Source organism: Electrophorus electricus, chromosome 2, assembly GCF_013358815.1.
Source record: "Electrophorus electricus isolate fEleEle1 chromosome 2, fEleEle1.pri, whole genome shotgun sequence".
NCBI classification, from domain to species: domain Eukaryota; kingdom Metazoa; phylum Chordata; class Actinopteri; order Gymnotiformes; family Gymnotidae; genus Electrophorus; species Electrophorus electricus.
Window position 1 is genome coordinate 33,026,611 of NC_049536.1, and position 17,882 is coordinate 33,044,492.

Below are 17,882 nucleotides of genomic sequence, written 5' to 3' on the forward strand. Positions count from 1 at the left end.
TCACCGGGCTTATATAGATCTAGCGCAGCTGTTGGGCGTTAAGCCTGATTGGTAGTGTGCCTGACTCGAGGCCTCCCCCTGGTGGCCGGAGGGGCCTCAGCCTGGCCCCAACAAAAGCTGCGTCAATTCAATCATTTTATTTATTTTTTAAACTGTGAATCGGATTTTAAGTGTCATTTATTTTGCTGGATACATCAGTCATTGATTTGTATGATTTTTATCACATTGTGTTACATTTAATGAAGCCAAACATGGAATAATTGCTTTCAGAGTCAAAATTGTATTATATTATAGAGGTGTTCACCACTAACATAGCCAGGTCTCACTCAACAGACTTAGACATGAAGTATAATAAATAGAATACAACACTTGAACTGTAAGTCCACAAATACAGGGATTATACATCCATTTGACTCATTTTCTGATGGTCTCTCTCACTCTCCTCGCAACCCCACACACTCACACGTTCTCATTCTCCTCGCATTCTGCTCTCACGTTCTCGCTCTCCTCTCACCACGCTCTCTCCCTCGCTCAGACCCAGTTGAGTTTAGACCATGGCCACAACCCCTTGATGAAGAAAGTGTTTGCGGTCCACCTGGGATTCCTGCAGATTAACCAGTCAGAGACGGCCCTTAAGCAGGTCATCGCATTCTTGCGCACCTTCATCTACAAGGTCAGCGTTGCGTCAGGGTGCCTGAGCTTGGCAGATCAGGCCTGGTTCAGGTCAAAGCAAACACGAGCTGTAGGAGCCGTGACGTAGTCCACGATCTTGTACCAGATGTTTTTCTTTTTCACCATTCAGTCTGATGAAAAAGAAAAACATCGCAGATTTTTGCATTTTTGTACTGGCATCTAAATGGCTTGTAAATCACATGTAGCATTAGACAAAGTTGTTTATTTACTGTTTTTATGGATGGATGTGTGTGTGTGTGTGTGTGTGTGTGTGTGTGTGTGTGTGTGTGCGCGCGCACGCACGTCTAGTTCCCATGCACATTTTTCGAGGGCCGTGCAGATATGTGTGCGTCCTTCTGCTACGAGATCCTGAAGTGCTGCAACTCCAAGCTGAGCTCCATCCGCAGCGATGCCGCCCACCTGCTCTACTTCCTCATGAAGAGCAACTTCGACTACACGGGCAGGAAGTCCTTCGTCCGCACGCACCTGCAGGTGGCACGCCATACCACCCCCGCTCAAAGCTGCCATTACTAACCTGCCAGTGTACCCGTGCGAACGTGCGTGGACCCAGCGAGGCTCTTGACTCTGCTCGTCTGCCTCCAGGTGGTGATAGCTGTCAGTCAGCTGATTGCTGATGTCATTGGTATCGGTGGCACCAGGTTTCAGCAGTCTCTCTCCATCATCAACAACTGTGCCAACAGCGACAAGACCATTAAGGTCAGTGACAGCCAGCAAACGCCATGAGCTCATAGACCAAAAAACCCCCCAAAAAAACCCAACAAGTTCATCAGCGAATTTGCCTTGCATACACGTCGCACTTTCTCGCTGTCGGCGTCCCCTTATTATGGCGGTACGGATGGGAGGTGTTTTCGATGGTGACTGGCCGTTCTCCCCGCAGAACACAGCATTCCCGTCGGACGTGAAGGACCTGACCAAACGCATCCGCACCGTCTTGATGGCCACGGCTCAGATGAAGGAGCACGAACGCGACCCTGAGATGCTGGTTGATCTGCAGTACAGCCTGGCCAAGTCCTACGCCAGCACGCCGGAGCTACGTAAAACCTGGCTGGACAGCATGGCTCGCATCCACGTGAAGAACGGCGACCTGTCCGAGGTGTGAGGACATGACTGCGCGCGTGAATGTGTGTGTGTGTGAGTGTGTGTGAGAGTGTGTGTGTGTGTGTGTGTGTGTCTCCTGTCTAATCCTTCTCCCTGCGCATGCTCTCCCCCCAGGCGGCCATGTGTTATGTCCACGTTGCGGCTCTGGTGGCCGAGTATCTGCGCAGGAAAGGTGAGCTCCTCCCACACGTGGACGCTACCGCCCGTGACAGCCGGGGGCCGCCCAAGCTCCATGCCAGAACGTTATGGGGACTGCCGCGTGCCGGTCCTGTTTCTGACCGCTGTGTGTTTGGTTGCGGTTGGCGCAGGCATGTTTAAGCAGGGATGCTCAGCGTTCCGCGTCGTCACACCGAACATCGACGAGGAGGCGTCCATGATGGAGGATGTGGGCATGCAGGACGTGCACTTCAGTGAGGTGTGAACCTGCTTCACTCCTCAGACTAGGCCCCATGTTCCATGTCTTTGTCTTTAGTATGTTAGACATTAGACAGGCTGATACGCCAGGAAGCTAACAGCACTTGAGATGCTTGGCAACACTACAGTCCATGTGTTTGCTTATCGGTCAGCTTTATCACCAGTACAGCAGATATGAACTCGCAGCGCCTGCACTTTTAGGTGTGATAGAGCCAGTATCTTATACTCAGTCTCTTTATTAATGGAGAACAAATGGTATATAAACATTGCACATATAAAAAAGTATAATCACCACGTATGATTTTCTTCAGGCATAACTCTCATAACCAAAATAAGCAAGCAGATATACAAGATTCTATTCTATAGAGATAAATAAATGGCTCAGTGTTTTTTATATATATATATATATATATATATATATATATATATATATATATATATATATATATATATATATATAAATTACAGTTTATATTTAATCAAAAGATTTAGAACAATGCACTTAACATAGTTAAGAATTGTAACCTCACATGCTTTTAAAAAGCTGTTGTGTGTGTTCATACGTGGGTGTGGGTGTTCTCCTGGGCTGCGTGCGTGCGTGTGTGTAGGACGTCCTGATGGAGCTGCTGGAAGAGTGTGCTGAAGGACTCTGGAAAGCTGAACGATACGAGCTCATCTCTGACATCTCCAAACTCATCATACCCATCTATGAGAAGCGCAGAGACTTTGAGGTACAGTCAGAGCTGGCTTTATCAGTAAAAATACATAGACCACCTCATAAAGTAAATCACTTATTTATAGCAAAGGGTCCCGATCAAGTCCCCCAATCAAGCCAGAAGAAACATCCACCAAAGGTGCTTTGGCCCACAGTAGTGGTTTTTGTTGGGGGTCACTGGACTGAGATAGAGATGAGGGTCAGTTAGAGGAAGCACTTCTATTTGCTAGTGTATCGTGTTTGTACCAGCATGGTACATCACAGGATAAGGAAATTAAAGGTGATGTTGATGTTGAGCGATCTTGTCTGCTTCACCCACCCCCACTCAGAGGAGGTGTGCAGACTTCATGGTGGTCTCATGCTGCCATTGTGCCCTGAAGGGTCAATATTACTATAGAAGTAATAGGAGAGAACTACACAAACACAGATGTATAGTGAAATTAACTATAAAAGTCTAAAGGTCTCTTCACTATTGAGCTGAGGAGAAACTGAAACATTTGGCCAGGTTGCAGTGGTGTTTACGAACATGTTTACCTGTCTGGTATTTGGGCAGAAACTGGCTCACCTGTATGAGACGCTTCACCGTGCCTACAGCAAGGTCACGGAGGTGATGCACACTGGCAAGAGACTTCTGGGAACCTACTTCAGAGTGGCCTTCTTTGGACAGGTAACAATCATGCGGGAAGAAACGCATCGTCCTTGCCCAGTGGATTGGTAAATTAAGTGTTACCATGCAGGCTACTGGGTTTTTGAGTGTGTGTGTGTGTGTGTGTGTGTGTGTGTGTGTGTGTGTCGTGAGACGCTGCGTCTTCGTATGAGGACATTTTGAAAGTGACTTTACTCTGTCCTGTGTCTCACGAGAATATATGTGACGGCATGTAATTCTAAACACCATCTCGATCTTAAGCAGGACGAATGCTTCTCTCCAGTTTCGCCCTCAGTCTACTTGTTTAGTCATTAATGCTGTCATCTCTCTCTGCATGTGCCCTGTGTACAGGCAGCGGTAAGTCCTCTTCCACGATGGCTGGTGTGACTTTGTGTCTAACCGTGTTCCGTCACTCATACCCGGCAGCTCTGCCACTCCTCCGTGGTCATGTTGGTCTTCTTGCTCTGAGAGGGAAGCACATGGGTCAGTTTCAGAATCCGAGGTGAGACGGCAGAGTCTGTGAGATCTGTCGACTCCGTCCTGAGTTACGTTGGCATATTTTGCCTCTAAGCCCGCAGCCATGGCGAACTCTCAGTGGAAGAACGCGCTTTTTGTTTTGTTCTTACTTTTTTATAAGAACTCAGTGGGCATTACTGTCAGTTTCAGGATCAGCTTCTCAATGTCAAATGGCACAGTGGAATGTAACTGCTCCGTCATACTTGCATGCTAACATTTAACGCTACCGCAGCTTGTCTCTACTCACCTGTGTGTGTGTGTGTGTGTGTGTGTGTGTGTGTGTGCATCCATTACTCAGATTTCTGTGACTCGCAGAGTCTGCAAAGTATGAGTACCAATTTTGTCTGGTGTCTTTAGGACACTTGGTCAGTTTACTGGTTTGACTGGGGATGCTGGTGTAGCGTATCAGATGGGAGGAACGCACTCATCACCTTAGACACATGGCACGGAGGTTTTGGCTCAGTCATGACTACACATTCCACACTGCCTCTTTGGATGTTCTGCTTTTCATCAACATTCTCATGAACGTGGTGTAGTGTAGCGGAGTAGCTTGGTAGTGGACCTCAAGCCATCCATCGTTCTCGTGTGGTGTGTGGCTGTTTCACTCTGTGTTTAACAAAGAAATCAAATGGGTTAGAGGCAAGACAACTGTGCTGATATGGTTGGGGATCTAATGGCTTGGCACCAGCTGCTGGGAGAACAGTTTACGTAACTTGTGGTTTGACTTTGTTGGCCTTTGTTGTTGCTCCCAGGGATTCTTCGAGGATGAGGATGGTAAAGAGTACATCTACAAAGAGCCCAAATTCACCCCCCTGTCTGAGATCTCCCAGAGACTCCTCAAACTCTACTCGGACAAGTTCGGAGCTGAGAACGTCAAGATGATCCAGGACTCCGGCAGGGTGAGGGGCCTTTTCTGACCCGTAGCGCCGCCGAAGCGCACACGGCGCCGGATCTGACTGGCGGTCATCTTACGCTTGGGTTCTCTCTGGAGCAGATCAACCCGAAAGACCTGGACTCGAAGTATGCGTACATCCAGGTGACCCACGTCACGCCGTTCCTGGAGGAGAAGGAGCTGGCGGAGAGGAAGACGGAGTTTGAGAGGAGCCACAACATCCGCCGCTTCGTCTTCGAGATGCCCTTCACCGTGTCGGGCAGGAAGCATGGCGACATCGAGGAGCAATGCAAGCGCAGGACTATCCTCACCAGTACGTGCTCCTGGACTCAGGGCGGGGCAAAGGGTTTTCGCTTAGCAGGCCAAAAAAGTGTGTGTGATGTGCTGAGAGTCGAATAGAAGAATACAGGCATGCAGGCTGCAAATCAAGTTGGGACTGCATCCTGTTTATTCAGGTGTTTGTAGAATAATATGGGCTTTTTAGGAATTTTGCAAATTGATACATTTTGCAGCTATGTAGGATGCACATTTGCAATTTCAGTAAATCCCATGGCTTCCTGTGGGCCAATTCAAACGTGGTCCCAGGCCCGTGTTGGCCCACAGCCCTCACTGTGCACAGCACGGTACTGCTCAGCAGAGCTTATCCCTACCACACTGTTAACAGTACGAGACAATACAGTGCAGCGTGTTTGACTTTATACATGTCAGTGCAAGTTCTAGATGCAGCGTACCCTGTCAAAATCATTAACTCCGCTATTTAAATGTTAATATATGTTAGAATATCTGAGAACCATTATTGCAAGTGATGTTTAACCCATGTATTAAGAATGGTGCGTAGACTCTTTGAAAGTAGGCACTAGAAAAGCAGATAAGCGAACACCTGCTGTAATATTGTTCATATTGTAATTCCTCAATGAAGAGATTAACATTTGAGCGAGTCAGCTGAACATCAAGGGTGTGTGAGACTCTGCGTTGTTTTATAGCTATACGACCAACCAGAGCCCAAGGTCCAGCTGTTATCTGAGGCGGGTGATAATGGTGAGCATCTAGTCCACACTTGAGGAACGAGCAGGTTGTGTCGTGGATACAGGGCCAATCCTGAATGCTCACGGGATTTTAAGTCACTTAACAGGGAATTTTAAGTTAGTTAATTGACCGTTCAGGTCAGGAAGTGAAACACTTACATAATGACATAGTGCAGTAGGCTACGTCCCAGAATCCTGTGGATTCCTCTGCTGTGTTTTCCTCATGTGACCGGGTCTCTCCCTCTCCCTCTCCCTCCGGCAGCAACACACTCCTTCCCCTACGTAAAGAAGCGTATAGCGGTGATGTACCAGCACCACACTGACCTGAACCCCATCGAGGTGGCCATCGATGAGATGAGTAAGAAAGTGAGCGAGCTCCGTCAGCTGTGTGGCTCCGGTGGCGTGGACATGATCAAACTGCAGCTCAAACTGCAGGGCAGCATCAGCGTGCAGGTACGCACCTGGCTGAAGGACTGGGGGGGGGGGGGGGGTCTGGATTATCAGAGCACAAAGCCCATTTTAGGCCCAGGAGGGCCAGAGTCCGGCACAGTTCGAAGATGCCTGCTGAATCTTGTAATTAACTTTGCAGTTAAACGGGAACATTCAACCCCCAGAGAGCATTCACTGGGGAGAGAGGGATGCAGCAGGCGCTTTGTATATTTCAGCCGATATTTTGTAATATCAGTATTCCATCAGTAATGGCTAGTATCTCAAAGGCCAGCACTGCAAGTCCAGCAAACCTCCAACAGACATGCACAAACGTAGTCCAACCACACTTTAAACTTTTATCAGTGGAGGTGCATAAGCGCACCCAGAGTGTGAGAGGTACAGCCATACAGTGTGTGTGTGTGTGTGCGTGCGTGACCCAGGTGAACGCCGGACCGCTGGCCTACGCCAGAGCTTTCCTCGATGACACCACATCGAAGAAATACCCCGACAACAAAGTCAAACAGCTGAAAGAGGTCTTCAGGTAGGTGTTGGATCTCATGCCCCCCCTCCCCGATCCCCCCCGATGTGGACTGGAGCGTCTGTTTGTGTCGTGACGCATGCAGGCAGTTTGTGGAGGCCTGCGGTCAAGGTCTGGGCATTAATGAGAGGCTGATCAAAGAGGACCAGCAGGAGTATCATGAGGAAATGAAGGCCAACTACAGAGATCTCACCAGAGAACTCTCTGCCATCATGCACGAGCCAGTAAGACACACGTGCTTACACACACACATGCTGTGTTCTCACCTTCCACAAAAGTTAATCACTTAATCACAGATAAGCGGTGAAGGTTATGCAAACCAGTCACGTGATCAGTGGTAACACCTGTCTCTCTCTTCCTTTTGCTGACGTGTCCAGATCGGATGGTAATACACGTCTGGCTATTCTGGCTATTCTGGCTATTCTGCGCCCCCCGCGGATCTCGGTTTCTCACTTCTCTCTCGTCCCTGCTGTAGATCAGCGCTGTGGAGGACGGTCTGAAGAGCCCTCTTCCTGACTCGCTGCACATCTTCAACGCCATCAGCGGCACCCCCACGGCCGCCGGCGTCCAGGGCGTCCCCGGCTCCTCCTCCATGGTCTGAGGCTCCGCCCTGTCAGGCCGAACGTCTCGCTTCTGTCCCATTCCAGCTTCTCAGCTCACCTTCTTTCCCACAGCAAGCCCCTGCATAGACGCCCGCTTCCAGTGACCAGTGTGACTGCCGATGTGTTTAGGATAAAGGAGCATTTTTAGGTTTTTTTTTTATAATTATTACATTATTTCTACCCCTTCTGACTGGGGATCTAAGTTACTGTTTCCTGTGGAGACTTTTATTTTAGACTTCATATATATTTTTAATCAGCCAAGTGGATTTTTTTTTTTAATTACGAATTTGTTTAATTGATTCTTGTTTGTGGATTCTGAAATGACACTCTGCAATACTACAGAATTCAAGTTTCAACTAATAACCTGCTTGACTTTTCTCATTCTGAATTATGCCCTGTGACACTGTGTTCATATAGCAGGTTGAGGGTGGGGGAGTTAAGAGTGTTATTCAACAACGCCAAGCTTCAGACACACCCACACCGACACTGTTCACCTTAAATGAGCTCAACGTCTTAGACGGAGACTTTTAAAGCCATGATATAACGTATGTATGTTGTCCTCTTTATGATGTGTGTGTGTGTGTGTGTGTGTGTGTGTGTGTGTGTGTGTGTGTGTGTATACAAATATCTAAACAGAGTGCAATATGTAGCAAGCGGAGCTCTTGCTGTGTTTGATACACTGTAAGGATGGTGTCGATGCAGAGGAGAAGAACCAGGGAAGGAACAAGCACATTCACCACAGTAGTGTTCTTCTACATGTTTAGCAAAGTCTTTTATATATGAAATGGGGATATTTTTTTTCAATTTCTATTTAATAGAAAGTCACTGTTCTGGTGTATTTAAACTCAAATGTTCCCTGACGCATATCTTTTAAATAAATTCCACAATTTACAAATGCTTTTGTTTCATGACGTCATTGCAGACGTGTCGTTTAAGCAAGTTATGAAAATGTATGACAAGTTCATACGATGTGGTGGGGATTGTTGTCTGACTAGGAGTTTGAAATTTTCACTCTCCACTGACTTCTTGAAGCTAGCAGGAAATGGTACATAAGGAAGGAAGTGGTACATAAGGAAGGAAGTGTGTGGTGTGGTGACTTATGCATGCATGATCAAGTGTGGAGAGCCCTCAGTGAATCTGATCAGCACTCTCAGTAATCCTGCCACCATACCTTTTTCACAGCTTGCACGCCTGGACACAATTCAGTCTAATGTCAAACTGAAATAAACCATTAAGAGGATGACACAACGCAGTATCTTTCTTTTAGTGAGACAAAACGCGGATCTGAAACTCTTCCCTGTTTGCTCACATATGTATTCCCGTTTTCCCATCTAATCTCCAGAACAAGTATTCACACCCCCTCCACCTTGCCACCTTGTGCCAGCTTCTCATTGACCGTTGACTCTTGCATGCCTCTCTCAAGCACACCAGGAGGGGAGGTTCATCCCAGCATGAGGAAGCCACCCTCAACTCCACCAAGTTCTCAGAGTTTCTCTCCTTCAAAAGTTCAGCATTCACTCAGTCGAACGAAGGCACAGCCTGCCCTTGCGAATTTTTCTTCTTCTGCTACCATTTCTTCTTTCTCTCTTTCTTCTTCTTCTTCTTCTTCTTCTTCTTCTTCTTCAGTTGAATAACTGGCTATTTTGGAATTACATTTCCTCACATTTTCACCAGTCCAAAACAAAACCCTTTTTAACTGGCGCATGGACGTCCTCGCCGCCACGGGTGTGTTTCCCCTTTGTCTCCTTGTCTCCATCACTCCATCCTCCTCTGATGGTATCATCAGATGACATCATAAACAGGGACACAGTCCACTCCCATAAAGGGCAGCTCACCCTTGCATCAGAGGTTCTGTAACCACAAGACACCACCAGTCTGTTCGTTCAAAGACACTCAGAAGGTCACAGGCAACCATGTCAGGTAACAAAAACGTAGTCTATTTCTTATATGCAGCATTATGAGTCAAATCTGCATGATCTTTCTGTTTACTTGCTGTATCGTGTAGATAAATCTTATTGATTCAACAGGGAAAGAGGAGAATGATGATAAGAACACAAAGTCAAAGGTGAGACTAATGCACAATAACATTATTTTGCCCCTTTCTAATCCACAGATTCCTTGTTAGTATCCATATAACCGGAAATATTATTTGGTGAAAGAACAAATTTAGAACAATTATAATATGCCCAAGACCTGTATGAGTACTATGAAGTAATTTTTTGGGTGTGTGAGCTAAGGTGGTGTGACGGTGGCACATCTACTTACTTAGAACAATTATATTTGTAGCCAAATATATATATATATATTATATATTATATACAAATATGTATCATGGTGTCATGAAGAGATGGTGTGCTATATATCCACGTAGTTGGCAGCTTTTTTTTTATTGAGAAAATGTATCTGACTTTAACTAACTTTTTAATATATGCAGTTTTCCCAGATGACTATGGGTCTGATTAGGTTAGATCACTTATTTACAAAGTAGTGATAATAGATCGTCATCTTTATGTGAATAGATAAACCTGAATGGAATAGACTAAATACCTGCACAATAAAATGAAATATGGGCAGCATTTTATTTAATTCAGTATGAGAAAATTAAGTAATTCAGTTAATTGTACTGGATTAAGTAATGCATTTAATCATTTTAGACAGTAAACAGACGATCTTAAAATATATTAACACCAGCGGACTGGACTAAACCTCTCATGGTAAATCACCATTGGAGATCATTTTTAATCTAGGGTTTAGGGTTAATCTGACTCTAGGGATCTGACCCTTGCTGCTTAGTGTGGTGTTGCACTCATAAGTTTGTGTTGCAAAAATGTATTAATATAATACTAAATTAGATTGGGCTTACTTTTGGCTGTAGAGCAGAAAATGCCTGTGCAGTGTCCTGCGTGGTGAAGAACGTCTGAAAAATCCCTGAGAGTAATTGAGCGCTACAGGGCCCTCTGCTGGACAAGACTCAAGATACACTGCAGGACTGAATGCTTGTTGGTATAATATTAAAGGGTCACTTTAATGTTTTGATAGTCATCTGGATTTGTGCATGGCGAATGTATTCTCATCTACAAGGGGTTTAGTTTCTTTTTCTATCATTGTATCTTTAAAGGGTTTTAGTGCTTAATTTCAAGACACAAGAAAACAATGCACTTCATGAAGCAGGTGCTACATTTAGTTGTATGAAGCATGTTGCATGTAGGCTGCGTATCTTGATAAGATATTTATAATGTATCTCCGTGTGTGTGTTTGTGTGTGCACATGCAGAGGGTGGAGTGCTTCGGCTATCCCGTCAGCATATTTTTCATCGTGGTCAACGAGTTTTGTGAAAGATTTTCATACTATGGAATGCGTGGTAAGTGTGTGTGTCTGTGTGTGTGCGCGTGTGTGTGTAAATTACATGGGCATGAGAACCGCACAACAGCACAGCACATGCAGTGGGACATGAGAAAAATTAAGAGATGACAGTAAATATGACAAATATAACAGCAGCAGCGCAACAGTGATTAAGATGCACTGAATTACTCCTTTGTTTATTTCTTGTTGTACTGAACGTTTTTAAAGGTTCAATACATCTTCAGCTATGAAAGTTTTAGTTGTGTTTATTTGTTATAGTACAATATAAGTATTACAGTATAATACTTTGCATTAGAATATCTGGCACACCTGCTAAAGAAAAAAGAATCATTGGTTCCTCATACTCTCCCCCCCCCCCCCTCTCTCTCTCTCTCTCTCTCTCTCTCCCCCCATAGCCGTGTTAGTCCTGTACTTCAAGTATTTCCTGCGCTGGGATGATGACCTCGCAACCTCTATCTATCATGCTTTTGTGGCCTTGTGCTACCTGACTCCTATCCTGGGGGCCATTGTGGCAGACTCCTGGCTTGGCAAGTTCAAGTGAGTGCCCACCTAACCCGAGCCAGACGTTCTCATCGCCCAGCAAAACGTCCTTCCTGCGCTGAAGGACTGCGGCCACCGCTGCGTCACGGTCACGGCCGCGCCGTACAAAATGGCAGGACTACGTTTACGTTTACAGTCTGTCGGCGGGACTACGTTTACAGTCTGTCGGCGGGACTACGTTTACAGTCTGTCGGCGGGACTACGTTTACAGTCTGTCGGCGGGACTACGTTTACAGTCTGTCGGCGGGCCTACGTTTACAGTCTGTCTGCGGGCCTACGTTTACGTTTACAGTGTGTCTGCGGGCCTACGTTTACGTTTACAGTCTGTCGGCGGGACTATGTTTACAGTCTGTCCTGAACATTTGCCCTTGCAGAACCATTATCTACCTGTCCATTGTGTATACCATCGGCCAGGTGGTCATGGCTGTTAGCGCTATTCACGACATCACCGACGCGAACAAAGATGGCATACCCGACAGCATCACAGTCCATGTGTGAGTGGCACCCTCCCATGTTCCTGTCCCTATGATGACATGTATACGACAAGCTGGATTTCTTATTAATGCAAGGCACTGACAATAGTGATTCTGCAGTATACTGGCAGGATTTATACCATATGTGAATAACCATCTTCTGTTCCTAGGAGCTTGGCTATGGTAGGTCTGATCCTCATTGCTCTGGGTACAGGAGGCATCAAACCCTGCGTGTCCGCGTTCGGAGGGGATCAGTTTGAGGAGCACCAGGTCTGATCACCTCTGCCCTCCATCCCTGCTCCATGGCTCATGCAGAAGCCCTCAGATCCGTACAGCACTACTCCCGAGCACACAGCGTTTTCCATTTTAACTAGCTTAATATCTGAAAGGGCGTTTCTTTGCTTCTGTGTGCAGACACAGCAGAGAAGTACGTTCTTCTCAGTGTTCTACTTGTGTATTAATGCAGGAAGTCTTCTCTCCACTCTCATCACTCCCATACTCAGAGGTATACCCCCCTCCGATATCAATCCTAACACATGTTCAGCAAACACACATTCATCAGATTTCCTTATCTGTCTCTGTCTGTTTACATGCATGTACAGGTCAAGACTGTGGCATTCACAGTCAGCAGAAGTGTTACCCACTGGCCTTTGGTGTCCCTGCAGCCCTTATGGTGGTCTCTCTGAGTGAGTTCCTCATCGTGCCCTCCTGGGCAAACATGCGTTGGTGTGACCTGGATGCGGGATGACGTCCAAGAGAAATTCTTGCACACAAGAGTCAAGCTCTTTTTGGTCATGAGCAATCAGTGGTTGACCCCAGGATTTGTGAACTGTAGATTGCTGTGCAAAGGCATAGCTGAAGCCCCATGCCTAAGAGCAAATTGCTGTGTGGTTCTGTCTACAGTTGTGTTCATTGCCGGCAGTGGAATGTACGTTAAAGCTGCACCTAAAGGCAACATCATGCTGGATGTGTGCAAATGCATCGGGGTGAGTCTGCTACTCTGCTACAATAGAACATCTTTTTTGCTGATATTAGCATTTGTGCACAGGCAGTGGGACCACGATGTTCTTTTACGGATGAGATTAGCCCGATATTTTGACTCTGTACCTTTATATACCAATTCTCTCTCTGCAGTTTGCCATTAAGAACCGTTTCAGACACAGGAGCAGCAAGTACCCAAAGAGAGAGCACTGGATGGACTGGGCCCACGAGAAGTATGACGTATGCTCCAACTTCTCCTTCATCCTCTACCTCAGTTGCTGTTGCTGTTTGTTTTTTGCGTTTTTGTTTTCCCCGTGTGACATCGTGTGCCGTGCTCTCCGTGCTACAGAAGCTGCTCATTGCTCAGATTAAGATGGTTCTGAAGGTGCTGTTCCTCTACATCCCTCTCCCCATGTTCTGGACCCTGTTTGACCAAAAGGTGACGCTGCCACTTCGCACATGCTGTGGTGCGATTCTTTCTTCCTTACACAGCACTGAAATAGTCTCACAAAATGAATATTTTATCTGGTCCGCCAGGGCTCGCGCTGGACTCTCCAAGCCACCACCATGGATGGTACCTTTGTAAGTTCATTCAAGTGCTCCAAATTGAGCAATAAGTATCAGGTACACTGATCAGCCACAACATTAAAACCAATGGTAGGTGAAGTTAATAACGTTTGATTGGTTATCTTGTTGCAATGGCACCTGTCCAGGGGCGGGATACCTTCTTGAAGGTGATGGCAAAAAAAAAAAAAGTTGAGTGGCTAAGGATCTGAGTGACAAGGGCCAAATTGTAATGGTCAGACAATCTCCCAAACTACAGCTCGTGCTTGAGGAGCAAAGGCTAGCCTGTCTAGTTTGAGCCCACAGAAGAAAAAGCAAAAAAGGTTAGTGCTGGCTATGACAGAAAGATGTCAGAGGACAGTGTTGCAGCTTGCTGTGTGTGGGGTTGTGTAGCCTCGGACTGGTCAGAGTACACATGCTGACCCCTGTCCATCACCGAAAGCACTTACAGTGGGCATGTGGAAATCAGGACTGAATCAGCAGAATAGGTGGCCTGGTCTGATGAGTCACGATTTCTTTTACATCGTGTGGCTGACTACGTGTGTGTGCTATGCATCTCTTACCTGGAGAATAGATGGCACCATGATGCATTATGGGAAGAAGACAAGTCTGCGGAGGCAGTGTGATGCTCTGGGCAATGTTCTGCTGGGAAAGCTCGGGTCCTGGCATTCATACGGATGTTACTCTGACACATATCACCTAGCTACGCACCTACCCACAAACCACTTTCCCCAGATCTCAAGCCAATTGAGCATATGTGGGATGTGCTGGAAAAACAAGTCCAATCTATGGAGGCCCCACCTTGAAAATTACAGGAGTTAAAGGATCTGCTGCTAACATCATGGTATCAAATACCATAGGACACCTTCAGAGGTCTTGTGAAGTCCATGCCTCGATGTAAGAGCTGTTTTGGTGGCACACGGGAACCTACACAATATTAGGCAGGAGGTCTTAATGTTATTGCTGATTGGGGTATAACTGACTGTAGTTTACCAATCTAGTAGCTCCCTTCACCATTAGTTAACATTCCTCATTACTTGATCATAGATTGACTTTAACTTCTATCTGCAGGGGACACTCATCCTGCAGCCAGACCAGATGCAGGTGAGTTTCTGGTACAGAACTATAGCTAAGCTCAGGGCATCTTCTCTCTTTTGTTACCCTACTGAGTGTTTCTTTGCATTGTACAGACTGTGAACCCCATTCTGATCCTGACCCTGGTGCCTATTATGGACAGAATTGTTTATCCCCTCATCAGGAAGTGTGGCTTCAACTTCACGTAAGATCCCATTGTTCACAGGAGATAGTAGTTATCCTGGAGTTAAACAGACAACAAAAGACATCTGATATTTAACCATTGAATTTCTTGTACCAGGAACATTGTTTTTTTCAATTGAACCATTGTGTTTATTAATGAATGCTGCAGCCCTTTGAAGAGAATGACCGTTGGGATGTTTTTGGCTGCCATGGCTTTTGTTTCTGCGGCTCTGGTCCAGATTCAAATAGACGTGAGTGCAAACAACAAAAACAGATATTAGTGATTCTGATTTGGATCATGCTCATCATAATAGAACTTGAAAGGAACAGCTGCACCTCTGCCCTAAAACTGAGAGGCTGCATCAGAACGTTGCATACACTAAGGCATTAAATGTGTTTTAATATCTGTTAAACATCCATCTTTGGGATTCTGACAATAAGATAGACTTCATTTTCAGAAAACACTGCCGGTCTTTCCAACGTCCTCTCAAAGTCAGCTAAAGGTCGTGAATATGGGAGATGCGCAGCTAATGGTCACCATCCCTCCCAACATGCCTACTCTGATCGAACCCCTGCAGGTACAAACACGAGCACTCCCCTGTCACTCACACACAGGATACTCAACCATCAACCCTCAACTCCCTTCTAAGTACATCCTCATTCCAAACTCAGTCAAAGCGCTCACTCTCTCATCCCGCAGCGCTCTATTAAAATTCTCACGCAACATAATTATTTCATTGTCACTTCATTATCATGTCTACCACGAACTAATGGTGTTACTATTTCAAAACCACCCAGTCATCTGTACCCATTTAATTCCACAACTCTCCACAGGCTAGTAAAGACTACATGACATTCGACAGTCCGAACATTGAGGTGACTTTAGACACAACTCCTGTCATCAGTAAAGCCTTCACGTTGACCAACGGATTACGCCAGACCCTCATCATCCCGTCTGATCCTGGTGCCATGTATCTGGTGAGAGTCAAGTTATTGGTCACCTTTTATTAATGATCGATCAACCTTATTTCAGAACTTCCCTGTCGGCCTAACTGTGGAATTAACACAATTTCTCTTCATTCTCAGACAGAAGATTTAACCTCCAAACCAGAACAAGGCAATAATGGAATCAGGTCAGTGTAGTCCTCAAAACATTTGGTGTTAACTGTAGCAATATGACCCTAATAAGTAATTAAGTTCTGATTGAAAGGTTAAATAATTTTTTTTATAATTTTAACTTAATGGCAATAACAGATAATATGACAATTCACTGACATGAACCGGGCCCTCATTTACTAAATCTGTTCCTTGTGTTAACCAGCTGGTGTATAGAATGGTCTGTGTGCAGGCTGAACTGCATAGTTTATTCAAATCTAATGATCACCTACATTCCTTCTTTTACTTTGTACAGATTTGTGAATGGTATGAATGCAAAACTGAATGTTTCCGGCTTTGCATTCATCGAACCTTTGGCCACTTCCAGATATGTCCTGGTTTCACAGGGGTCGTAAGTTCAACTGTATGGTTACTGTGTTGACACGTTCCGAGAAAGCTCCGTTAGCCATATTTCTTTTACTGCAGTGTTTACTAGTGGCTCGGTGTAGGCGTGGTTAACCTCATGTTGCTTCTCCCCTACTACTCATCCACAATTCCTCCATCTCCTCTGCCTCAGACACAAGTTCACCATCACTAACGGTGTGCAGTCGTGTGAATTCTCTTCGTGGTTTGGGTTTGGCGGTTCATACACCTTCCTCATCCCCAGCAGTATTACCTGGACTGAGCACGTATGTGTTTGTCTTCGGTATTCTCCAATGCGCACAAAACATGCAGTCTCCTGAACTCTTTGCTTTTGTTCTACGCAGACAACCAACTAATTCATTAATAACGAATTATTAGCACGAACTAATTGCTGACACGCCCAGTTCACGTGCCTGGATGGATGATAGTTCACTAACATAACTGTGCTCTGTGGTGATAACTCTTTCTTGTGTCCCTGGTCATTGTGCAGTGTGGGGGCTCTGTAGTGCAGCTGGAAGACATCAAGCCCAACAGTGTGCACATGGCTCTTCAGATCCCTCAGTATTTCCTCATCACAGCGGGGGAAGTTGTGTTCTCCGTCACTGGCCTGGAATTCTCATACTCACAGGTACAAAAAAAAGCAGTGCACAGCTTACTGAAGATCCTGGCTAGGTCTTCTTGTGTAATAAAAAAGTGTCTGATTGGCACTTGCAACAGAGAGCCCAAACAAACACATATTATTATGTGGAAACCTAGAACATGCAAAAAGAGAAAGATTTTCAAATGTGCCCTGAACTGATTGCTTTCCATCTTACTACAGGCACCCAGCAACATGAAGGCAGTCCTGCAGGCTGGCTGGCTCTTCACTGTTGCCATGGGCAACTTCACTGTGCTGATTGTGGCAGAGTTGGCCAAGCTGCCTAAGCAGGTGTTATATTTACCTCTGATTTACAGTCAAACAGCTCGAAAGAGTCAGTGTAACTAAACAACATGTAAAATATGTCACTTTTAGCTATCTTAGTTATGAACTATTGAGCCACTGTGATTAACCTAATGTGTGTGTGTGTGTGTGTGTGTGTGTTTGTGTGCCTTTTTGTGTGTGTTTTTCCTCCATAGTGGGCAGAGTATGTGTTGTTTGCTTCTTTGTTGGCAGTAGTGTGTATAATCTTTTCTATAATGGCTTACTTCTACACCTACATCAACCCTGTTGAAATTGAGGCCCAGTTTAAGAAAAAGGATGACCTGGAGCCAGAGGGGAAGGACAACAAGACCTTTGAGATGAAGCCACACGACTTGAAGGAGAAGCAAGATGCATGAGTCAAACCATCTCAAATGTAAATGTCACGCTGTGCTTTATGTAGCATGCGAAATTTAAAGACTGCATTATTATAACTAATTTCTGATTATTTTTTGTGTGCTTGTTTTATGTGTAACAGGCAGTGAGATTACAAACATATGTGTGCCAGCAGTATAGTTCTATAGATGAAGTTGCTCGCAGTGAAAAGGGAACCATGGTGCATTTCATAATAATATCACATTTAGACCTCTGCATGATGTTTTGCAATTATATCTTCTTTTCTTTTCTTTTTATGAGTCATGTATATCTAAACTAATATAT

At 45.4% G+C, this 17,882-nt stretch overlaps 2 protein-coding genes across 10 annotated transcripts in view; both read left to right on the top strand.

Moving 5' to 3' along the window:
* Nucleotides 1-8,465, top strand: part of zmp:0000001200 (dedicator of cytokinesis protein 9) — a 59,030-nt gene extending 50,565 nt beyond the window's left edge. For 6 of the 9 annotated variants that reach the window (XM_035520932.1, XM_035520934.1, XM_035520901.1 and 3 more), the window contains 15 exons: nt 536-673; nt 982-1,164; nt 1,276-1,389; nt 1,571-1,786; nt 1,906-1,963; nt 2,100-2,206; nt 2,814-2,936; nt 3,474-3,587; nt 3,918-3,923; nt 4,835-4,981; nt 5,077-5,287; nt 6,262-6,452; nt 6,869-6,969; nt 7,052-7,190; nt 7,442-8,465. In XM_035520932.1, coding sequence (XP_035376825.1) covers nt 536-673; nt 982-1,164; nt 1,276-1,389; nt 1,571-1,786; nt 1,906-1,963; nt 2,100-2,206; nt 2,814-2,936; nt 3,474-3,587; nt 3,918-3,923; nt 4,835-4,981; nt 5,077-5,287; nt 6,262-6,452; nt 6,869-6,969; nt 7,052-7,190; nt 7,442-7,567 — 1,974 coding nt within the window. In that variant the 3' untranslated portion in view covers nt 7,568-8,465. The remainder of the gene's footprint in view (nt 1-535; nt 674-981; nt 1,165-1,275; nt 1,390-1,570; nt 1,787-1,905; nt 1,964-2,099; nt 2,207-2,813; nt 2,937-3,473; nt 3,588-3,917; nt 3,924-4,834; nt 4,982-5,076; nt 5,288-6,261; nt 6,453-6,868; nt 6,970-7,051; nt 7,191-7,441) is intronic. The other 3 variants (XM_035520933.1, XM_035520910.1, XM_035520915.1) reach the window with 1 other exon arrangement.
* A 2,378-nt stretch (nt 8,466-10,843) lies between these two features.
* slc15a1a (solute carrier family 15 member 1a) lies at nt 10,844-17,619 on the top strand. Its single transcript, XM_027014755.2, has 21 exons — nt 10,844-10,929; nt 11,327-11,468; nt 11,846-11,965; nt 12,115-12,214; nt 12,359-12,449; nt 12,547-12,630; nt 12,848-12,930; nt 13,079-13,165; nt 13,275-13,364; nt 13,463-13,507; nt 14,561-14,593; nt 14,680-14,768; nt 14,916-14,997; nt 15,205-15,324; nt 15,581-15,724; nt 15,833-15,879; nt 16,158-16,253; nt 16,419-16,530; nt 16,755-16,892; nt 17,085-17,192; nt 17,381-17,619. Exons 1-21 carry the CDS (start codon nt 10,923-10,925, stop codon nt 17,579-17,581), a joined length of 2,019 nt encoding a protein of 672 aa, XP_026870556.2. The 5' UTR covers nt 10,844-10,922; the 3' UTR covers nt 17,582-17,619.
* Nucleotides 17,620-17,882: the final 263 nt, after the last annotated feature.

Excerpts from the sequence above, each read along its gene's own strand:
- slc15a1a (XM_027014755.2), top strand. Across the intron at positions 14,594-14,679 it reads TGCAGCCAGACCAGATGCAG|ACTGTGAACCCCATTCTGAT; the intron begins GTGAGTTTCTGG and ends TGCATTGTACAG. Across the intron at positions 17,193-17,380 it reads TGGCCAAGCTGCCTAAGCAG|TGGGCAGAGTATGTGTTGTT; the intron begins GTGTTATATTTA and ends TTTCCTCCATAG.